Source organism: Podarcis muralis, chromosome 5 (assembly GCF_964188315.1).
Source record: "Podarcis muralis chromosome 5, rPodMur119.hap1.1, whole genome shotgun sequence".
In the NCBI taxonomy this organism is placed as follows: Eukaryota; Metazoa; Chordata; class Lepidosauria; order Squamata; family Lacertidae; genus Podarcis; species Podarcis muralis.
The window spans coordinates 80035295-80057956 of record NC_135659.1 but is presented as its reverse complement, the minus strand read 5'-3'; the positions used below and the strand labels follow the sequence as shown (position 1 = coordinate 80057956).

Below are 22662 nucleotides of genomic sequence, written 5' to 3'. Positions count from 1 at the left end.
AACCACTGTAGGCTTCCCAAAGGACTTTTTCACTAGGGCTTGGAATTGTGATCTGATGACCCTTCTTGTGTGCTTCGATCAGAAATCTCTGCGCAAAGAACTTGGGATGAGCTCTCATCAATGTGTATGTTGCAGTGCATATGTCCTATCTAAATATTTGTTAGCTTTGCAGATGTGAATGCTGAAGCCGTTTAAAATCTATGGATAAAGCATTGTCGTCACCCTGTCCAAGCAGAGGATACCAGTGCACAAGTTGGAAATCATGAGCCTAGAGGCAGTGGGGGAGAAATTTGGATTTTATGCGGACCTCCCTCATGCACACTTCTGGTATCAATACATTGAAACAAAATGCAGATAAGCTTGACAATTTGCACTTCTCTGAATTTCAGGATGCAGTTCTCCTACCAAATAAGTACACTGGAAAATGTGTACATTAGAGGGTGACATGTGTACAAGAAGGTAGGGTGAAAATAACATATAAAGTATATATTAGAGAAAATTGTGTGCAAAAATGCATGCGTTAGGGAAAATGGCATATAAAAATGTGTATATTCGGAGAAATTTTCACACACAAAAAAAGTGTACAATTTCTTTCTTCAGACCTTTTAGGAGAAACCCGAAACTGATGCAGAAATGGAGTGAACTTCACTTAAGGGGTGGAATCACTACTGAATGTGAAGGATCCGTGGTGGATTCGTTCATTTATTTATATTTGTTTATTTGTATCATTAATAGAGAAGCTTTTTCCCAAGGCTGACTGCAGTGCAGGAGGAACTTTTACTGTAAGAAGGTGGGTAGGTGCTTGTTTATTATTACAATTCTTTATATTCCCCTTTCAAGATACAGAGCCTTCCAAGGCAACATGCAGTTCGCACAATGTGTAGTTAGGCCCTAACCTGGGTGTTGTTGGTGTAACATGGAAACACCTAAAGAAAATCTTTCAGAAGAGGAATAGGATTGTTTCATATGGTACTGGGATGCAAGGTGTTCTTGTCGTTTAGTCGTGTCTGACTCTACATGACCCCATGGACCAGAGCACGCCAGGCACTCCTGTCTTCCACTGCCTCCTGCAGTTTGGTCAGACTCATGTTTGTAGCTTCGAGAACACTGTCCAACCATCTCGTCCTCTGTCGACCCCTTCTCCTTGTGCCCTCAATCTTTCCCAACATCAGTGTCTTTCCAAGGGAGTCTTCTCTTCTCATGATGTGGGATGCAAGTTAAGTTTATATAATACAATATCTCTTTCCATCTTATATAGATGACATCCCCTTTTCTATTTTGCCTTCCTGTTCTGTTGACTTTCCTTTACATCCTAGTAATTTCTTAATTTCGTAATTACATTGTGCATTGACAAAATGTTACCTTTATTTTTTTTATTAAAATTAAAATAAAAAATATTTAGTGATATGGAGATATGATAATGGGATATGATGGGAGACTGGTTGTTTCAAAACCAGGGAATGTGACTCAAACCCTCTGATGGAAGCTGAAGCTTAAATTTTGCCTGTCAGAGTGTGCAAAGAGTTGAATAACTGAGGTATGGATTTAGCTCCAAAGCATAAGAATAGTTGGAGGTAAGGCACACCTGCTTGAAATGTCATTTTCTGTGAGTGTCTTCTGGGGGAAGCCCTGACTGTTAAAGCAGTCAATATTTTGCAGGAGGGATTAAAATACTGGAACTCTGGACTTGTGGAATCAAAGTGGATGAAAATGCTCCCTTGTCCTAAGTGTAAGAAATCCACTTTAAGGGGGAAAACGATTCTTTTGCTGTTAGGAAAGTGACGGGGAAATGCATTGAAAAGTGTGGAATGCAGCATGTCATATAACCACACCGTAAACAAATCAGAACAAATGCTAAATAAAGGCTAAACTATCTAAAACATCATGTAAGCTTTGGTCACATCCACACCATATATGTTAAAGCACTCTTTGGTTTAACATCCATGGCTTTCCCCTAAAGAATATTGGGAATTGTAGTTTGTTAAGGGTGCTGCCGTCACATGATGGTTAAAATGGCAGAAGTGCTTTAAATGGTCTGGATGTAACTTGAGTTCAAGCAAATCTGTGATGGCCTGGGAATCAGAGGCTGAACTTGAGGATTCCCAGCCTGCACAGGAGTCCCTGCCTCCAGGGCCGGCTGAGCCGGGGCTGTGGCTTGAACCTGAAGGGCCCTCACCTGTGCCGGATCCTCAGGAGCAGACACCAGCTGAATCTGTTCTGGCTCCGGAGATGATCGAGGACCCATTGCCTGCAGGTGCTCCACTCTCAGCCCTGTCAGGGGAAGGTGAGGTTGCCTCTGGGTCCAGTAAACCCTCCAGCCTCTCCTGAGCTGCAGAGGCTCAGGGCAGAGAGGCGGAGGGAACTAAGTTCTCGCAGGAGGAGTGCTCGCCTCCAGGCCAGGAGAGGCGAGTCACCTGTGGACCAGGACCGCCCTATGCCTCAGAGGAGATAAAAGCCAGCCAGCCCAGTCTCAGGTTGCAGGAGCAACATTGTTGGTAATCTGTTCCTGCCGGCACCCTGTCCTGCTCTTCTGCCAGAGTTCCTGACCTCACCCGACTCCTTGCCTTGGACCCCGCTTCAGCCTTGACGGACAGCCCCCATACCACACCCTCGACCTCGGACTGGACTCGGACCTCGCCGCACAGTAACCCCCCGGGATCAGCACAAAATCAGGGTGAATGCCAAATCAGCAGACCACCTGGAGGAGCCACGTAATGGCCTCTCATTTCCAGTAGGGGCTCCCGCAGCACAAATTATGAGGCTACTTAGGAATAGCAGCTGTCTTGGGCAAGATCTACCTTCTACCAAGGAGGCGTTATTTTATAGCTTCTCTATACTCTGTTGCAGCTGGTATTTCTGGCCTGGAATCTCTTCAAGGCATTAACCATGGAATCTTATCCTTGTCATATCATCTCACAGCAATCAGATGTGTCAGTGGGTTGGAGAGTCTCCCATGTTCCTTCACCAGCCACTGCGGTTCATATCTCTTCCTTGTTTTCCGCCTGAAGTCTTCTCTCCAGTCATGGAAGGCTGCAAGTACATGAACCTGCTTTTTATGCTCTTGAATGAGGCAGCCAGGTGTCTCTGCCGCCCCTTCATTACTCACTCAAAAGCCCTTGACTGAAATTGCTACTTTGCTTTCCATTCAAGTGCTCCTCTTGCTTGAAGTTACCCTATAGCCAACCTTGAGCTGGCCTGACAAGATTTATTGATCATTCCTGTTGGTTTAAAATCTGCTCAAGTTACTCCAGCTACAAATTGGCGTACACAGAAATGCATTTATTTATTTCATCTATATTCCCTCCCCCCCAATGTTCCTCCAATATTTTGTGGTTGCTTGGACAGAGTTGTTCCGCCTGGCCTTTGGCTTGGAGTCAATTTGATTCCCTCCCCCTCTTTCTTTTTCCTTTCTCCTCCTGTGATGAGGCTGCATTTTAATGTTTTAATGTTGTATTTTAATCTTGCTTTTTAAGTTGCATTTCAATCAACTTGTTTTTTATTGGTTGTTAGCCGCCCTGAGCCTGGTCTTGGCTGGAGAGGGCGGGGTATAAACAATTTTTTTAAAATAATAATAATAATAATAATAATAATAATAATAATAATTATCATCGATGGGAATCAGATAATCATTCCCTCTATTTCCTATGTTCAGTTTGCAGGTTCCGTTGGTTATGTAGCCAAAACAACCAAACACACACACACACACACACACACACACACACACACACACACACACTATAGGGAGGCCTGAGGAAAACCCCAAGCTAGAAGAAATACAAAATAACAACTTTAGCGATTCCGCGCCCCAGACTTGCAATCCCGAGGACTGATCATGTTCACTTGCTGTTGAGGCCCCCCCCCCCCCGAAAACTGAAGAGGAGACTACAATAGAGTGGTGGAATTCTGAACAAGGGAGCATACCACACTGCAACACTTTGTTGCAGGTCTGCCTTGTTGTGAGATATGACGGGATGGTTAAACCCTCCTGCTGATGGAGGCTGATGGAGGGCCTCTGCAGAGAGCAGAGAATACAGCCAATTTGGATTTTGGCTCTGCAGCCTAGGAAACCCTAGATCTCCACCTTCCTTCAATAAGCTGCTGGCATTCTACCTGCACAATTGTTACTGTAGGTGCTTTATTGATCGTTTGAGTTTTCTTTAGGTCAAGGAAAGGAGGGGCAGGGTAGGATGCCCTGACCCTCCTTGCCCTGCTGCCAAACTTGCCTTGATGCTTGGTCCGCTGAGGCTCCTTGAAGCGAATGGAGTGGGTTCCACTCACTAGGATGCTCCACGTTTTTATGCCTGGCTAGTTACTGCGACGAGGACAGGAGGTGTGGTTCAAATCCAGCCATCCCCCTGGAAACAGGGAGTGGACAATGGGTGTTGATTAAATGGGGAGTGGACAATAGCAGCTGAGTCAAGTAGTGGTTGGTTCCTTAGGGCAGGGTTTCCCAAACTCGGGTCTCCAGCTATTCTTAGGTTACAGCTCCCACCATCCCTAGCTAGCAAGACCCAGTAGTCAGGGACGATGGGAATTGTAGTCCAAGAACAGCTGGAAGAGACCCAAGTTTGCGAAACCCTGTCTTAGCGGATAGACCTTCCAACCTTCCTTCTTTGTGGTCCAGTTCACACACTATTAGTAATATTACTGAAAAGGACTGACTAGATCTTACTTTATTTTTGTTTTATGTACTGGCAACAACACAATTTTTAACGTTCCAGTTACCCTGCAGGTACTTTGCACTCTACCTTTCATACTAGGCTAGATTTTAGCTGGTTTTAATCTGTACTGGCAGCTGGAACTTTTAGCTGACTCTTTTTTTCGGCAACGACAGCCTAACCTTTATAACTGAGGGGGAAAGAGCTTGTGGGGTGGGTGTGCTTTTAAAGAAGGCTAAACTTGCCCTCCCCTGCTAGGGTAGCACTGAACAGTAGCTTTCCTACAGACTTCCAATATAGTTCCCGAGTTTTACGTTTTTACATAATTTTGCTTCAAGCACACAGTGACCTTACTATGCCCTTTGCCTGACCTTTTAAAACAATTAAATAAATGTGCCTTTCTTACCCTCTCCTCAAACATTTGTTTTAATTCACATTTACACTTTCTCAGGGGGGGCCAAGGCACTTTGTCACCATGAAACAGATCTCACACATTCTGACTTAAGTTCTCACTAGTATGTTATTATTTGCAGTTTATATAACAACCTGTCACACAAATCAGTTGAACATCAGATCTCTTGGGATATGATTCCACCTTATTGATTTCAACGGGAGAGATTTTATTATGTATTCAAACGGTCCTATTGAAAGCTACCGTACTGAAAACGAATTAACTTTGAAGGGGCTGCACCTAGATCTGTGGCTTGCGGTTTCTGTGTAACAAGACTAGTTAACATTTAACTTAAAATGCATAATATCAGAGATGTACCATTTCTAACAGCCACCGATCTAAAAATTTACAGTGGGTAATGTGAGCAAAAGAAAACATTTTATTATTGCACATAATCCAGCAGAACAACTGATGAAAACTCCTGGACGATATTATACAAATTGCCACACACTTTTTTATTTTTTAAAAAAACTTGTGATTAAGGTGGTGTTGTTGGTGGTGACAACATTTTCCGTTTTTGTAAGACCTGAAAAATTAAACAACAGACACCTACTTTTGAAGGCATGCAAACTTGAGGTAAACCTGTTCTTGCTCACGCTGGGAAACAAAAAACCAGGAGGCTTGTGCATACATTTGTTCTGATCCATCGGTTCTTTGAGGACGCCAGCACTATGCTGCACACATGCAGCTCCCCTACCAACAAGACCCTTCCACTCGCTTTAAAAGAGAGGACAGCTTACGAATGCATGGACACAGAGCCCCTTCCATTGAAGCAAATGAAAAGTCTCCATCATTTGTGCACCTGAGCTCACACGGGGCTCTGGATTTGAGGCATGATGTTTGTACATTTTAAAAGTTTGTCATGCTCAAGCTCATCTTTGGAACAACGAGGGCTAGGAAATTGCCATTTTAAAAACACGGAAGGCTGGGGTTCTCGGGACTCTAGAAAGATACGGCAGGGAATATGAAAGTGCTTGGGAGCTGCATTATCAAACGTAACCAGTTTGTGCTCTACTGAATTACTCATCATTACTTCTTGGAGGTAGACCTGTGGCTACCTGTATGTAAACACAGCAGTTACTACATGTTGTAGGGATCAAGGGATAACCATGTTTGCACAAGCCCTCAGGATCTACATACAACACATATGGTTAGGATCCAAAGAACTACCCAAACAGTTCTGTACACTAAACTGCAGTCATGATGTGCTGAATGGCAAACTGCACATGAGAGTGATCAGTTTCAAATGCAGCTTGGGATTTGGCACGGAGTTTCAGGTGTTCAAATGAATTAAAAAACAAACAAACCCCACAGTGGATACACACAAGCTTTTGGGCACGTCTAAAGAAGCCCTCTCGATCCCAGTTCATATATTTATATATGTCACGTAAAGCAAATCTACCTACTTTTCCCCATCACATTGTAAGGAACAAAGCACAAGAATGAGACAGCAGAACATCATATTTGTATGAAGCGGGGTTTATGGGGTGGGGTTGGCAACAATCTCTGCCTTTTTCAAAAGGACCAGATTTTGTGCTTCATGATAAATAAAGGCCACTGAGGTCTCTCAAAGAAAATAACATACATAGTTATAAAGCAGTTTGCATACTGAAATTGGACATCTGGCGGCTAGGGAGCCAGGAGACAGGCTGTCACATTTCAAAAGCAAATAACAGCCTATTTGTTACAAACACCTTTAGAAGAGAAAAAGTAATCATAAAACCCAAGGCTGGCTAAATTGTTATCGCCCCATGTTCTGCGGATGTTCCTCAAACATGGCTAAGCATTTTGCTGAAGCCTCTTCCAACACATGGGCTGCTGGGCAGAGATAATGTATCCCTCTTCCTCCAATTTACAATATAATTTGATTAAAGTAGAAAAAGCAAGTGGGAAAGGCACAAAATGTCATCACTCCTGCTTCCCAATTTCATTTTCAGCGACTTATGAATTCTAAGTAATCTGATCTGAAAAAAATACTACGCTGGTGTCTACCTGCTGCCTGTCTATGGCACCATATTTATAAGGCTTTCACTGCTTGGCAACTGGAGCCTTCTTTTTAAACCCAACATTTTTCAAGTTCCTTTTTTCCACTTTCTCATTTTAACCAGCTTCTGCTGCACCGAGGAGTGTCAGCAAACATACAAGTTCACAGTCAGTTTTAAATAAGGCACATTTTAAAGCTTTTGAAACTGAATCAAAGTCTATGCTTTGGGAGGGGAGGAAAAACATTCAACACATTTAGGGCTGATTCATGCATTACATTTTTTAGGGTTCTGCATATGCCAGGTCATATGTGCATCTGAATACCCAGAGAAAAACATAATGTACAAAGTGAATCTCACGGCTGATCTAACTTCTGGGGAATAGGCAACTTCCAACGACAAGAATATGCTGACAAGGCACTGCTTAACTGAGCACTGACTTCATCTACCAGTACTTTGCGAACCACATTCAAAATGTAGCCCTTAGTGAGGTTTCTTAAACTCTAAAAAAGATTCACTCTATCTAATTCCTACTTGGCAGAACTGCAGAGGATCCACTTCTAGGGACTGCTTATAAGACTACATTTAAGCATCCTTACACTGAAATCCATAGATGTTTTTTCATTTTTTTCCACTGTGGATTCACTTGGATCCTAGTGTGGATCCACTATTCAAGGAAATGGCTTTTGCCTGCTCTAAAATCTGGACTTCTACACAGAATTTTTTCACAGTTATGCAGCAGCGGGGAGCATAGCCTAACCTTTCCTAACACTGGATTCATAACAATCTTGGTTTGGGTGGGAGAAGTTAAATCAACAGCTATAACAATTATTCCTTGCTGCTACATAGCTTAGAAACATGGTGTTCTTCAGGAGATTTATAACGACGAGTCTTCCAGTGAAGCCTGGAATTTTCGTGGTGGAATTTGAAGGAGAGACTGCCTTGTTTGTGTTTCCACAATTACAGATGAATCCTTGTTTCTTCAAACTGCAGTACAACAGTATCAGCACAGTTGTGAAACTTTAAGGCAATTCTCATTCACAACAAAAGGAAGAATGAGGAGGGGGATGCAACAGTTAAGGTTTCTTCCTGCTGGGCAGAAGAGATCGTCTATAGTTGGGGGCCTAGGCTAACAAGCTCTTCAGAAGCCTTCTATGGAAGTTCATGACCACAATGCCAACACTGGGTTCTAAGCTCCTCCCTCTTTAGATGGTTCTGAATGGATGGTGTTATACCTCTGGCAAGGCATAGATGTCAGCAGAAACTTCTGTAAGAATAGAAATCAGCGAGAAAGAAAACAGGGAGTAGCAATGGTAACAGAAAATATAATTATTGGTTTAAGTTAATGTTTAAGATGCCACACTCCAAAAAGCTTTCAACAAGAGGGGTCACGATAAAGGAATTATTTAACAAGGAATTAGAGGCCTTCACCCAGCAAAAGTCATGGCTGAATTATTGCAATTCATTTTATGTAGGGTTGCACTTGAAAATGAAGCTACAGCTAGAATGCAGCCACTGGCTATTGAGCAGAACAACAAAATGGGATCATGGAACACCAATCCTGAAAGTGCTTCACTGACTGCCTGTAAGCTACCTGGCCCAATTCACAGTCCTAATGCTGGTATTTAAAGTCCGAGGTGGTTTGGGTCTCATGTATTTACAGGAGTTTGTGTATATGAGTGTGGTACTGTAAGGAAGCTTTTGCAGCTTCTTGTTATTTTTTTATTCAAGGTCTGAGACGTGTGTGTGTGTGTGAGAGAGAGGGGGGGGGGGGAAGGAGGGAGGGAGGAAGGGAGGGAGGGACATGGAGAGAGGGTAGATAGATATCCTGTTGTGACCCTGTATGCAAATTTTCTTGGGACCAACCCCTCATTGATCTGCTTCTAAATAAACATGCACAGAACTGGATGCTCTCCTCTTCTTCACAAAACAGGAAACAATAGTTGTGCACTGATGTGTAGCCAGATAACCAAGTTGTCCTTTTACAAAAAGGTTCCAAAGCGAAGTCTTCATTTCCCAAAATGTCAAAACAATAGGGCACTCTGAGCCATTTCATTTGTCCCCCTTACCTTGTCTTAGCATCTCATCATGTCAGAAAATGGACAAATAAGATGGAGAGGCCAACGTTCAATAGGATGACCATGCAAATGATGATTGTGTTAGGTCCCTAAGGAAAAAACAACAAGAGTATAATGTTATCTACTGTGACTTAGAAGACACAGATGAAAAACTTCCTCGCTTGTGAAAGCAAAAATAGTTCTGTCAATGGTTTTTATGCATTACAGCCACCACTGTCAGAAGCAATTCATAGAGCAGTGGTGGGAACCTGTGTCTCGCCAGATGTTGTTGGACTACAACTCCCATAATCCTTGTCCACTGACCATGCTGGCTGAAGCTGATGGGAGCTGCAGTGCAACAACATTCACAGGTTAGCCACCCTTGTCCTGCAGTACCGTAAGTACTACTGAAATCAATAGGGTTAGGGTTATTTGCTTTCATTCCATCATCACCGCACCTAAACATTTGTGCAGGTCAGTCACATGCCACCATATTTGGGGTAATGTTTATTTTGATGCCTGGAGCAAGCTGTGCTAAATCTTCATTTTGGGAGAAGCTACACATGTTGCATATCTGCCTTTCCCGCAGCTGTTAAAGGCACTGGAGCCCTGTGCACGGAAAAAATGGTAACCAAATTTGTCTTCTGCAAATATACCACCTGAGGCATTTTTCTAGACTGTAGTGTGACAGCAGAATGTCAACCCCTTTTTTACTGGCTCTGCTCCTGTGAATTCAGCATTAGCCTTTTTTTAAAAAAAGCTGTGAATGCTGCACTCATATGAACTTCAGGGGGAAATCACTTCTACGTATACAGGCAGAAATTCAGGCTGGAAGATGTTTTCTCCACCATGGATATAGCCATACCTGTTCAATTTCTGCATCTCAGACACAGAAGCACGGCTAAGGAAAATAATGGGGAATTCTAACCCGGCACTCCAATACACAGCTGCTCTCAACCTGATGCCTTCCAGATATTGTTGGACTCCAACTCTAAACAGCTGCAGCCAGCAAGCCCAATAGTTAGGGGTGGTTGGAACTGTAACATCTGGAGGGCACCAGGCTGGGAAGTTTGCAATATAACTTTATTGGGAGCACTCTGCAGGGCTTACTTCCAAGTAACCATGCATTGGATTGGGCTGTTTGGGATAAATAGCTCTGTTCTTGAAGGTAATATTTGCTGGCTTCTCTATCAGAATGATGTATTATCACTATATGAAATGATTAATTACACTGATGAGGTGTGATTGTGAATAGAATCATGTGCATTTTTTATTCAGAAGCAAGTTCCAAGATGCTCACTTACTCTTCTGTGGGGGTGAATAGGTTTGCTGCCTTGGAGCGCTCTGCCTACCATTCGCTCTGTCTATTGCTACCCCTGAGTTCACCAATCATCAGCTACCCTCTGTACTACCAGCCTCAATGAGCACCAGCTGCCATTGATGCCAACCCTGTTCTACAATCCAGGAACACTCCCCCTAGCAGTAAGTCAACAAAGTTAACATTTTCAACAAACCACGACATGTATTTTAACTTGGCTGTGGTACTGGAAATACAGATAGCACATAATATATTGTGTGATTCTCTCTCTCTCTCTCTCTCTCTGTGTGTGTGTGTGTGTGTGTGTGTGTGTATGTGTGGAGAGAGAGAGAGAGAGAGAGAGAGAGAGAGAGAGAGAGAGAGAGAGAGATCTTCTGAACCACAGAGCAAACTTTACAGCTAGAAGATTGCTCTAGCTTTTTTTTTAATTGTTTGGCAGGAGGGGGAAAAGGGATAGGTGATATACAAACAAAAAAACACCCCAAACTGTTACACCTGAGTAAATCCTATCTGCAACTGGTAGTATTTATTGACCTGACTTAAAAATGTCAATTCATAGTACTTTACAGCCCCATCTGATGGAATGGAACACATAACAATTCACAGTACTGCAGTTTTGAAAATAAGTTTTCACATCTAGACAGTAGTCCAGATCAGGTGCACGCATGTCGTGCACTTATGTACCCACCTCGGTTTTTGTACATGAAAGCAATGTGGCACAAATGACAGCAGGGAAGCAAACAAGAAATTGAAAAGGAGATTCAGATTATTATTTGCTTCTTTCCCTCCCCTATCCAGCCCCCAATGGGGAAAAAAAACCACTCCCCTCTCCTTTATAAAGACCATGTAGCAGCACCTCTTCATGCTCTTCCACCTCTTTCGTTGCTGCCTCTGGTGAAGCAACTTTCTTCACCGCAGCCTTGGGGTCAGTTTTGGCCACCACCTTCGTTTCAGTTTTCCGTTCAGGCTTGCCTTCAGCTGCAGCTTCGGCTTTCTCTTCTGCTTTGGGTTCTGGTGGTGGGTGTTGCTTGAGATCCTGCTTAGGTTCTGCTCTGAGTGCTTTTTTTTCTTCGTGAGCTGCTTCATGCTGAGAGACAGGTGTACCTCCCCTCTTTTGCGGCTCCAGTTTGTGCTCAATGGCCTTCACATCAGCTTTGGGCTCTGGGGAACTTGGCTTGGCAGGCAACTTGGAGTCAGGGAATGATTCTTCCTCAAAGTCCACTGGGGGAGTAACCGGGGAGGTCCTCACAGCATAGCTGTGATAGCCCTGAAATAATGCAACGTCGCCTTCGTGATGTATCCTCTGAAGGGGTTTGATCTCCATCTGGTCAGCAGCAACTCTCACATGGCTAGGGTGGCTGGGGCTCCGGGAAGCAGGCCTACTGCCACCTGCTGCCTTCTCTGCAGGTGCTAGCAAAGCTTTAGAAGGTGTGTTGGGCCTACTTCCCGTGCCGCTGCCATCCTTCCCGTGATCTCCATTCCAGCTCCCAGGGCTTTTCTGAGAACCTTGCTTCGCTCGTTTGGCCTCAGGTGGTGTTCCAGCTGGTGAAGGTGTTCGAGCGGGACTTTCTTTGGGCTTGGTGGAATCTTGCTCATCAACCTGAGGGCTCTCTGGAGGTGGTGGTGGAGGTGGCTGTTCCACAGGTGGTGACTCTTCAGTATTCTCTACATTCTCTTCGTTCTCCATGAGCTCCTGGAGCAGTCGCCTCTTCAAGTATTCAGGACCTAGAAAAGGCAAGAAGAACATTTTTGAACATCACCAAGAGTCAACCAGCATGAAATTCCAGTGGAATTAGGAAGCATAAGGCAGAAATAAAACCACAGGGGAAGGACCAAGGTTGCTTTATCATAGTCTCATCACCTCATGGAGGGAAGAGAAGATAATCAGTTAAGGAAAAAGAAAGGGCCAGTTCATCAGTAACCCCATAGCTGTGCTGAATAGTGGGGGAAAGGAGGCAGACCTTGCGAGTAGGAAGCTTTTAATTAAAAGTGAAGTAGTACTTAAAAGCCTTAGTAATGCTTTGTTGCTGGGCAGGCAGGTGCTACATTCACATTTTATCAGAAACTAGGTCTAATAAACAATGGAGAACAACACAGAAAACACTAGAATGCAACAATTTGGCAATGACATTGATTGAAGGGCCAACTCCAGAAAAAAGGACTAGTGTGGAAGCAACCTACAACACAAGATCACATTATGAACACCAAGGCAATCTTGGGCATAGATTTTGGAACTTGCACATAAATGATATAAATGTTGGGAAACTGCCAGGGAGATATTGTCCATCATGGCCCCAAGCCGGCTGCCGAACGTCCATCGATCTCCCGTAGCCAGGCAGATCCAGCAGTTAGCGACACGAAGCCTCAGAAATAGATTGCCACATTCCAGGCTTGTGCACACTGTTCTTTATCAGCAGAAAACACAGCCAGAAAGCTTGCACCGCAGAAGAGAGCATAATTTACATGCTTTATTTAGCGTTGAACAGAACAAAGAGAAAACATGACCGTTCTGTGTCAGTGTCTCTGACCGACTGAAATCGAAAGGAAACAGCAAACATAAACATCCTCAACAGGAAATACGCAGACTCTGTGACTCACAAGCCTGCTCTCTCTTAAGGTGGAACGGAAATATCCTAACATCCTCCCCCTTTCCGTGTAACCTGTAGTACCTGTGGTTCACCCAATTGCAACCTTTGTACATAAACCTTATGTTGTTCTCTGTTAACAACCTTAGACAACAGATCAGCAGGAATTTCATTTCCTGCCATGTAGGACACCCGAATCAGTCCTTTCTGAATACACTCTCTTGCACGATGTAGCTTAATCTGCAAGTACTTGGTTCTTTGCTTGCAACTCTCAGAGTTCAGCAAAGCCAAACACGATCTATTGTCTTGATACACTTGTATAGGACATTTCACAGAAACCCCGATGTCCTTAAACAGTTGCATCAACCATTCACAATCCATGAGTGAAAATGACAGAGCATTGAGTTCTGCTTCACAGGAACTTAGGCTCACTGTTGTTTGCTTCCTGCACAACCAGTCAAACAGGCAGTGGTTGTACATGTAGCATACTCCAGAAGTGCTTGTACCATCTGTGGTGTCACTTCCAAAACTTGCATCTGCAAAGATTTCAAGACCTCCAGTCTTCTGACTGGTGAACCTCAGCCTGTAGTGCATAGTCCCTTTCAAATAGCGGGCTATGCGCTTCAGAGCTTTCCAATCCTGAACCGTAGGATTGTTGGCATGTCTGCTAAGCAGATTACAGCTTACAGCTATGTCAGGTCTTGAACATCTGGCAATGAAATTCAGCTTGCCTAGAACGCATCTGTATAGCGTTGTGTCAGAAAACGCTTCAGCAGTACTGTCTACCTGGTAACCTGTCACCATCGGTGTGTCTGCTGGGTTTGCATCAACCAAATTCAACCTGGTTAATACATCAGCAATTTTCTGTGTTTGGTGTACCAGAAAATTACCTGCTTGGTCCTTCTCCACCTGCAGAGAAAGATAGTTGGATACCTCACCAAGATCCTTCATGTCAAAGTGCTCCTTCAGCTGAGCTAGGGTGCTTTGATAAAAAGCCTGATTCTTCCAAAACATCAGAAGATCATCAACAAAACATAAACAATACAGTTTGTTTTGCCCCTCCTCCTTGACAAACACACATGGATCAGCTTTGCCCTGGTGAAAACCTAGAGAAAGCAACGTTTCAGTGAGTTTTGTGTTCCAACACCTGGCACTCTGCTTGAGACCATATAAGGATTTCCGCAATTTACAAACCATTCCCTTCTGTATCTCCATCCCATCTGGTGGAAGCATGAACAGCTCTTCGTTCAAAATCCCGTACAAAAAAGCTGTATTAATGTCGTGGTGGGAAACATGCAGTTTCTCCTCCGCAGCGATCTTGAGCATCAGCCGAATGCTCTCATATTTGACAGTGGGAGAGTAGGTCTCGTGGTAATCCTGTCCTGGTACCTGTGAAAAACCTCTGGCAACCAATCTGGCTTTGTGTCTGACAACCTTGCCATTTTGGTCTGTCTTGGCCTTGAAGACCCATTTGCTGCCAACCAGTCTCATTCCTGGGACTACCGGTACCAGTTCCCAAGTTTGGTTCCTGTTCAAGGAATCAACTTCAGCCTTCATGGCATTAAGCCAAGGCTCAGCATCTTTAGAGGTTAACTCCTGAACCTCTTTGAAGCTTGAAGGTTCCCACACCTTCTCTGAGCTACTAAGAACAGCAGTTGCAGTCTTAGCAAACTCATCAGCAAATCTCTTTGGAGGTCTGCCTTTGGTCGCCCTTTCAGACCTGCGTACTAGACGCAAGTCTTCTGGACTCATCTCCTCTTTCTTAGGAGAAAAATGACCAATGGTGAACAGTGGTTCTTCCAGTTCATTGTCAGACGCATCAGATGGTCTGACTGAGGCCTTTGCACTCTGGTAGTCTGCTGTGTCATCACTGTCACTGACACCAGCAGCCGCGCCGCCCACTGAACTGGAATCCGAACTCTGATCATCATCATCATCATCATCATCATCCTCATCCTCATCATCCTCAGCAGCTTCCTCAGCTTTAGCTGCTCGCTTGACATCACCTTCATCCTCCTCTGGGTAACTCTGGAAAATTCCCACATTTTCCCCCCACTTAGGATTGTACTCAACACTCCTTGTGAACTTAATGGATTTAGAGTCAGTCATCCATACCCTGTATGCACCTTTTTCGTACCCCATGAACAAACCATGTGCCCCACGCTTCCCAAGCTTGTTGGTTTGTGGGGTGCGTACCCACATGTCAGAACCAAAAATTCTCATGTGTTTGGTGTTGGGTTTCTTGCCAAACATCTTCTCATAGGGGGTACAACCAATGGGTGATGACAATCTGCGATTAACGGAGTAAACCAGATTCCCCAAAGCCTCCCCCCAAAACTTATCAGGGAGATTGGCATCATGCAACAAGGTTTTCATTCCTTGCAGCAATGTCTGATTTGCTCTCTCCGCAAGCCCATTCATCCATGGCGATCTGGGGGTTGACATGTCATGCTGGATTCCCTTCTCAGTCAGGAAAGCTTCAAACTGCTGAGAAGTGAATTCCCCGCCCCGATCGGTAAAAAGACAGGAAATACGTTTACCGTGAGCATTCTCCAACCAAGCACAGAATGCCTTAAACTTCGGAAACGCTTGCGATTTCTGCTCGAGCATAAACACATGAATGTACCTAGAAAAAGAATCAATTAGAACCATGAAGAACCTTGCTCCTCCTAAAGAGGGCGTAAGTGGCCCAACCAGGTCTGCATGCACTAGCTGGTAGGGCTTGGAAGCCTGCCTGCTAGACTCTTTGCCTTTTGGAGCAACCTTCACCTTGTTCTCTGCACAAGATACACACTTCATGTGAAATTTACAGGGTTTGATGTTCAAACCCTCAACCACCTCTGGCATCTTGGCCAGTGCCTTCCAAGAGAGGTGACCAAACCTTCGATGCGCTTCATGAATGCAACCTGCATGAAGAACTTTGTTAGTTTGTGCAACACAACAAGAATCAGCATTAGATACAACAGCAGTGTCATCATAAGTTATATGGAACAAACCATCCATAAACTTTGCATGCAAATAGTCCTCTTTGCCTTTACTGATGACACAGATGCTCCTCTTGAAGGAAATCTGAAAACCACGTCCAGTAAGCTGCGGGACGCTCAACAAATTGCTTGCAGCTCCAGGAACATACAGAACATTACTGATGGTTGTATGCAAACTTGCAAGTTTCACAGTCCCTTCTCCTGCAATTTGCAACGTCCTTCCATCAGCCAGGTGGATCTCACCTTCCTGAGGCTTGAAGGAGATAAAGAGGTGCCGATCCTTTGAGATGTGGCGGGTACAGCCCGAATCAACAACAAAGCTGCCTTTGGCTGTTGGAGCAGCCTTCACAGCAAGCAAACCCTTGTTTTCCACTTGCTTGGACTTTTGCAGCTTGCCCCCCTGCTGCTCCTGGCCAGCAGACGTGCCTTTAGCCTTTGGTGAAGCTGTGCCAGCAAACATCGCTTTGTTTTTCCCTGGCGCGGGCTTTCCACCCCCCTTCTGCTTCGGGCCACCTGCAGGCTTTTTCTTTTGTTTATTTCCAGTCTTTGGACAAAACCTCTGAGTATGACCTTGGTTCCCACAGTTCCAGCACTTCACAGCTGCCAACGCTTTGGCTCCCCCTGGAGGCTGGAATGCTGTCCCACTTTGCTCCCCCTGAAGCGCACAAGCCGACTCAGCTGCATTCCTTCTATCATATTCGTTTTGCAAAGTCGCCAAGACCTTTGTAGCAGTGAGGTCTTGTGCTGGGAGGGTCGCCAGCTGACTTGCCACGGCATGATAGCTTTCATCCAGGGAGTCCAGGATGAGAATTGCAAACAGTGACTCAGGCATATTGAAACCTCTCTGAGTCAATTCCTGTCTGAGATGCTGCAAATGTAAAACATGGGCTCTAAGATCTTCCCCTGGCTCTAAACGCTTCCTGTGCAGTTTTCTGAAATAAAGCAACACAGACCCAGCCTCTTGTCGGAGATGACAGGCTTTAAGCCCGTCCCACATCTCACGGGCAGTTGCCTTGCCAGCCAAGGTGATTAACTCTTCAGGAGCTACTGAGAGCAAAATTATCCCCATGGCTCTCGAATCCTGTGCTTTCCACTCATCTGTCACAGGGGCTGGGGGGTTCTCAGAAATGGTATTCCACACTCCAAGCCTTCTCATCTGGCCCTCACAGTACCTTGCCCAGGTCTGATAGTTGTGGCCATTTAGCTTCGGTGGACACGGAGCTACTTCTGAGGATTGTAAAAGATCCATCTCAGGTCTTTACGTGAGCCCAAGTCTTTATGCCTTCAAAGACTTATTATCTCGGCAGCCCATTAATCACGAACTCCCTGGCTTGGCTCCCAGGCCAATTAAGCCTTGCCGGAGTTCAAAGGCTCCTTGTTGAGGTAAACAGAAAAGCCTCCGCTCTCGCTGCTTTCGCTTTTCACATACCTCTCAAACGCAGTCTGTTGCAGCTTTACTCTCCTGTAGGTGCTGTGAATCTGGGCCCATAACCTTGTTGTTGGGAAACTGCCAGGGAGATATTGTCCATCATGGCCCCAAGCCGGCTGCCGAACGTCCATCGATCTCCCGTAGCCAGGCAGATCCAGCAGTTAGCGACACGAAGCCTCAGAAATAGATTGCCACATTCCAGGCTTGTGCACACTGTTCTTTATCAGCAGAAAACACAGCCAGAAAGCTTGCACCGCAGAAGAGAGCATAATTTACATGCTTTATTTAGCGTTGAACAGAACAAAGAGAAAACATGACCGTTCTGTGTCAGTGTCTCTGACCGACTGAAATCGAAAGGAAACAGCAAACATAAACATCCTCAACAGGAAATACGCAGACTCTGTGACTCACAAGCCTGCTCTCTCTTAAGGTGGAACGGAAATATCCTAACAATAAATTCAATCCTAACTCAGCACTAGTGGAGCTATCACAGCACTAGGTACAGCACTTTGTATGCCTTAGTATATACCTTCTGACAATTATCCATCTGGTAATAAAAGCAGATCAAACCATTTTCAGAATGTAAGTGCATTGTGATTAATATGGATTTATCATTTGATTTGACGCCTTGATTTCAAGTTGCATTCTTTTTCTTCAAAGATGAACAATGGTCTCTCTAAAACTTTAATTATTATTTGGTTTGAGGCCAAACTATTAATTACTGATGGGAGATCTGTGATTTTGATCTCCCAATGTTATATTTTTGTTAATGAAATGTAGCTGAGGGAAGGCTGCCAGTTTCCCCACAGCCATGGCGGAGAAGGGTGTGAGTTAACCCTTCCTCTCATAACAGTTCTCTGATTTAAATAGCCCCCCTTTCACAGTCTGCTACTAGATTGGGAAACTGCCACAGAGACAGGAATGAGTGAATCTGTCAATTTCTATTTTTCCCAGTTTCTCAACTTTTCTGATCTTCAGTTCTCCACAGTTCCACATTAGTTTGCACATTTATTTTATTGAAAGTCTTCATGAAAATTCATCAGCAAATTTCTCCTAATAAACACATCTTTGTATGCAATTCTGCAGCATATACACATTTTCCAAAACAATATGAGAACAGAAACAGACATCCTTCTAAATTCACATTTATCTTTTCAATGCAAGTAATATGTACAAAAATTGCATATATTAGGGTAAAGTATGCATACAAATGCATGTACTAGTGAAGGTAACATACACAAATGCATTGTATTATAAGAAACTGCTTGCTGAAATGTGTCCGTTAGTCAACACATGCATACAAACATATGTTTATTGGGGAAAATTGCACTTAAATGCTTGAGAACTTTTATGACCATTTTTTTTAAAGTTGCTGCATAAAATTAAGACTGGAAAAATGAACAACTGTGAGAACCAACACTGACAGATCCCTGCCTCTACTCCCAACAGCATGCTGAGGAAAAGCAACGGTTCTGAAGCCCATAAAACATTTTGATTGGCCAAATCTTTGTACATCTACCTGTACAATGATATATTTCACTGAAGAGGGCTGGTTGAGAGAAGTGCAGTGGTTTGTCTTTGGTGTGAAGAGAGCTGTCAGATGTGTGCATTGCTCACTAATAAGGTCACCCACCCGTGACACTAAGATCCTACTGAACACACTTGAGCAGTTGACCCGCCTCCATTAAACAAGGTGACTTCTGGATTCACATTTCATTCTGTCCTCATCTGACTGGGTTGTGTCATCGTCTCCTAGCAGCACTGCCATCGGCTGCATTATTGTTTACATATTGGTAAGCCTTAGCTCAGTGCAGAAACTAAACAGCAAATCTCCCCCCACGCCCCCGTCTCTCAAATGAACGTGCTTATGAACCGAAACAGAGCAACCGGCCTTAATTAGGTCCCAAATATTTGTGGGCAAAACTGAGCCAGGAAGCTCCTAGTCTACATTAAGGTCAGAGCACTGTCACACACAACACTTAAATCAGTCGACAATGCCAATGTAAAATATGCAACGGCTGCAGTGCTAATTCGATTTCTTTCGCACAATCTGTCCTGTGTTGACAGCATTTACACATGGCACATCACCTCAGAGAGGGTCAAAGGCACATTTTAGTATGTTGTGCAAAAGCTGAATTTGGGGTTGTAGTGGAATATAATCTTTACACTTCATATAGTTTCCAGCTATATCCAGGACTGAGGAGTACCTCACATAATATAGAATGGAACGGAACAGAATGGAATTCTGCATCCAGGCAATTTAAATTATGCTTCAAGAAAATAAGTATTCTGTAACCCAGAAGTGGGGAACCTTTTTTTTTTTTTTTGAGGGCCACATAGAAGTAAGCGGAATAACCAAAGCAAAAATGGGCCGGGCTGCCCTTTTTATCTCTCTCTTTATGCTCCCCCTATCCTCCTTTTTCTGTCCTTGCCACCTGCATGAAATTAGTTCAAGGGCTACATAAATTTATGCTGACTGCTACATGAATGAATATGGGGAAGCATAATTAGCAGGAGGAATACTCTTCCCTCTAGAATTTCACTTCCATTGCAGTAGTGAAATTAACACAGGGAAAAGTTTCAAAATCAGTCAGGAAGAATTCATCACTAGTTACCTGCAAAACTTCAGTCCATATGGTAAGTTCTTCTTGACCCATCTTGAAAATGTCTTCCCCTATCTTATTTTGCTAGTTTGTTAAGAAGATGGCTATACTCGTGCAACATATGAACGATTGCTTTTAGACACAGACTGTGCATGGACAAATATAATGATACTTGGAATACATTTAGAGAAATTGTAATGACTTGTATACTCGATGGAATAATAGTGGTACTTATTTATCTATATATCATATTGTATTACAGTCTTAAAGCACTTTTCCCTTTCTTCCACCCCCCATTCTTTCTCTTTATTTGTTCACTGAAAAAAAATCAATAAAAAAAGGACAGCTATATTACATATCTGAGAGAGAAACAGTGCCAATGAACACAAGGGACTGACATTTGACTTGCACAGATTAAACACTGGTAGTTTCTGTGCATATTAACTCAGAAGTAAGCCGGCTGTGTTCAGAGGGTTTCCTGCCTCTCTAGTTAGTGGGTTTAACATTGGGGGTAGCTTCCTGCATGGAGTTATCCCCAATGAATGCAGCAGGACTTACTTTCTAGCAAACATATATAAGATTGAATTGTAATTGTATTTGATATAGTACTCTGGTGGGAACACTTATAAATTATTTGACTGGAAGCTGTGCACCCCGCCTTTCCAGCATGGAAGATCATGTCCACACCACTGAGGGAGTTTTTACAGGAAGAACAGTGACCAGGGCAGCTTCCAGACCAGTTGTTCACTGGGGATTCATGTTGATATGTTTGCACAAAGACCTAAGAACCACTCTTGGAGCATAGATGGCCACAAGATTGAGCAGGTCTCTTGTTTCAAATGCCTGGGGGTAGTTTTTCACTCTAGTAGGCAGTAGGAAAGCCCATGGGAAACATGAAACAAGAGGTGGCCACTATATACCTGTAGCACTCAAATGGGTGGGGTATAAATAACAAATTATTATTATTATTATTTGAAGCCAAACCAATACTTCTCTGTGGTGCCCAGGTGGGCCCCTTCTCTAATTTTGGCCCCCTAGAACTTGTACAATCCAAATTCCTAAGATCAGCTCTTCAAGACCCAAAATGTGTCTCTAATGCCACCCTGAGACTAGAGACAGGTTTCATAAAAGTGGAGGCCAGAGTGTGGGTGACCATACTCAACTACTGGCTCAGACGATCTTTATTTCCCCTTGGTCTTGCCCCACTAACTATGAACAATGATTTTCAATACACATGGAAACAGACTGTGGTAACTAAAATCTCAACCTTGGGCTTCTCTCCAAGTTTTCTACTCAGCATGGGATATGAACAGGCCAAAGCTCTCATAAAACGACGTGTTATGGATACTGAACTCTAGTTGGATCTAGCCAGGACCCCAACTTTTATTGCCAATGAATCTTCCAGGTACTCTGCCTCCCCTATGGCATATCTAGCTAAACTTGAAGTCCCTAAGCACCGGAGGGCCTTTACCTTGGCTTGATGTCATGCCCTCCCCTTGGCTGTCCTTGAAGGCCGATTGCTTATCTGGAGAGGCAATACTCCTGTGACTCTGGACAAACAGAAACAATAGAGCATGTGCTTCTCCAGTGTCTTTACTATAGAGAGATTTGTACTAGCCTCATCTAACCATCACTGAATAAGTACCCAGGGCGCACAGGACAATTCTATACCTCCCTGCTGCTTTTAGATACTAATCCTGCTACAACATACAACATTGCCAGATTCTGCACAGCAGCATTCTCAAAATTCAACGGATTACGACATGTGCCACAAACTAAATATAATGAGCACTCATATTAGAGTGCTCTGTAGACCGACTGCTATAGTCTTATATATACAGTGGTACCTGTATACAGTGGTACCATGGGATCCGTTCTGGAGGTGTATGTATCTGGAGGTGCCACTTCTGCACATGTGGCAAAACCCGAAAAAATACTTCTGGGTTTGCCGTGCATAACCAGAGGTGAACATAAGTAAAGGTACAACTGTACTAACCTTTTACGCTCTTTCATTCTTGTCTAATGTTCCTAACACTTCTTTTGGATTTTCTTAGCTTCTTTTGGATTCTTATAGACTTTTATGTATATATTCTGTTTTTACTCCTTTTAGTTTTTGTTTTTTAATGGGTTTTTTGTTTTCCCCTAGATTTTAAATCATTGTACCCTTCCCTCCTTATACTGGTCTATGACCATAAAAAAGATTTGGGGGGAGGGGAAATGTTTGCCCAAAGTTTGCCAAAAGGTTATATGATGTCATCGTGAACACTAAACCTGACATGCTTGTATGGAGGTTATACAACATTGCCAGCTAGTGGTTGTCATCCCACAGTTTTCAGTGCAATTTTCTGCTATTTTACTTATCAGACTTTCTAAGGTTAGAAAAGTGACAGGGCAATTGTGCTAGAAAGTGCAGGATAATGGTCAGTTTCTGTCTGGAATTGTCTGCGGACTGATGTCTGTGGCTATTACTTCTCAGGAAGGCTACATGTATCCCTATAGATTATATACAATATAATGCAGATAAATCATCCAAACAAACTTTGGCTGCAGCTCATGGCTTGTTTGGAGCAAGAGAAACCATGAGCTTAGAAATGT

The 22662-nt window shown here is 43.7% G+C and overlaps 1 protein-coding gene across 5 annotated transcripts in view; it reads right to left on the bottom strand.

The window, feature by feature from the left end:
• Window positions 1–5465: 5465 nt before the first annotated feature.
• Window positions 5466–22662, bottom strand: part of JPH2 (junctophilin 2) — a 67985-nt gene continuing 50788 nt past the window's right edge. For 3 of the 5 annotated variants that reach the window (XM_077929266.1, XM_028735087.2, XM_028735088.2), the window contains 3 exons: window positions 11323–12191; window positions 9161–9258; window positions 5466–8358 (listed from right to left, as the gene is read on the bottom strand). In XM_077929266.1, the coding sequence (XP_077785392.1) occupies window positions 9178–9258; window positions 11323–12191 (950 nt within the window). In that variant the 3' untranslated portion in view covers window positions 5466–8358; window positions 9161–9177. Of the gene's footprint in view, window positions 8359–9160; window positions 9259–11322; window positions 12192–22662 lie in introns of those variants that run through there. The other 2 variants (XM_028735089.2, XM_028735090.2) reach the window with 2 other exon arrangements.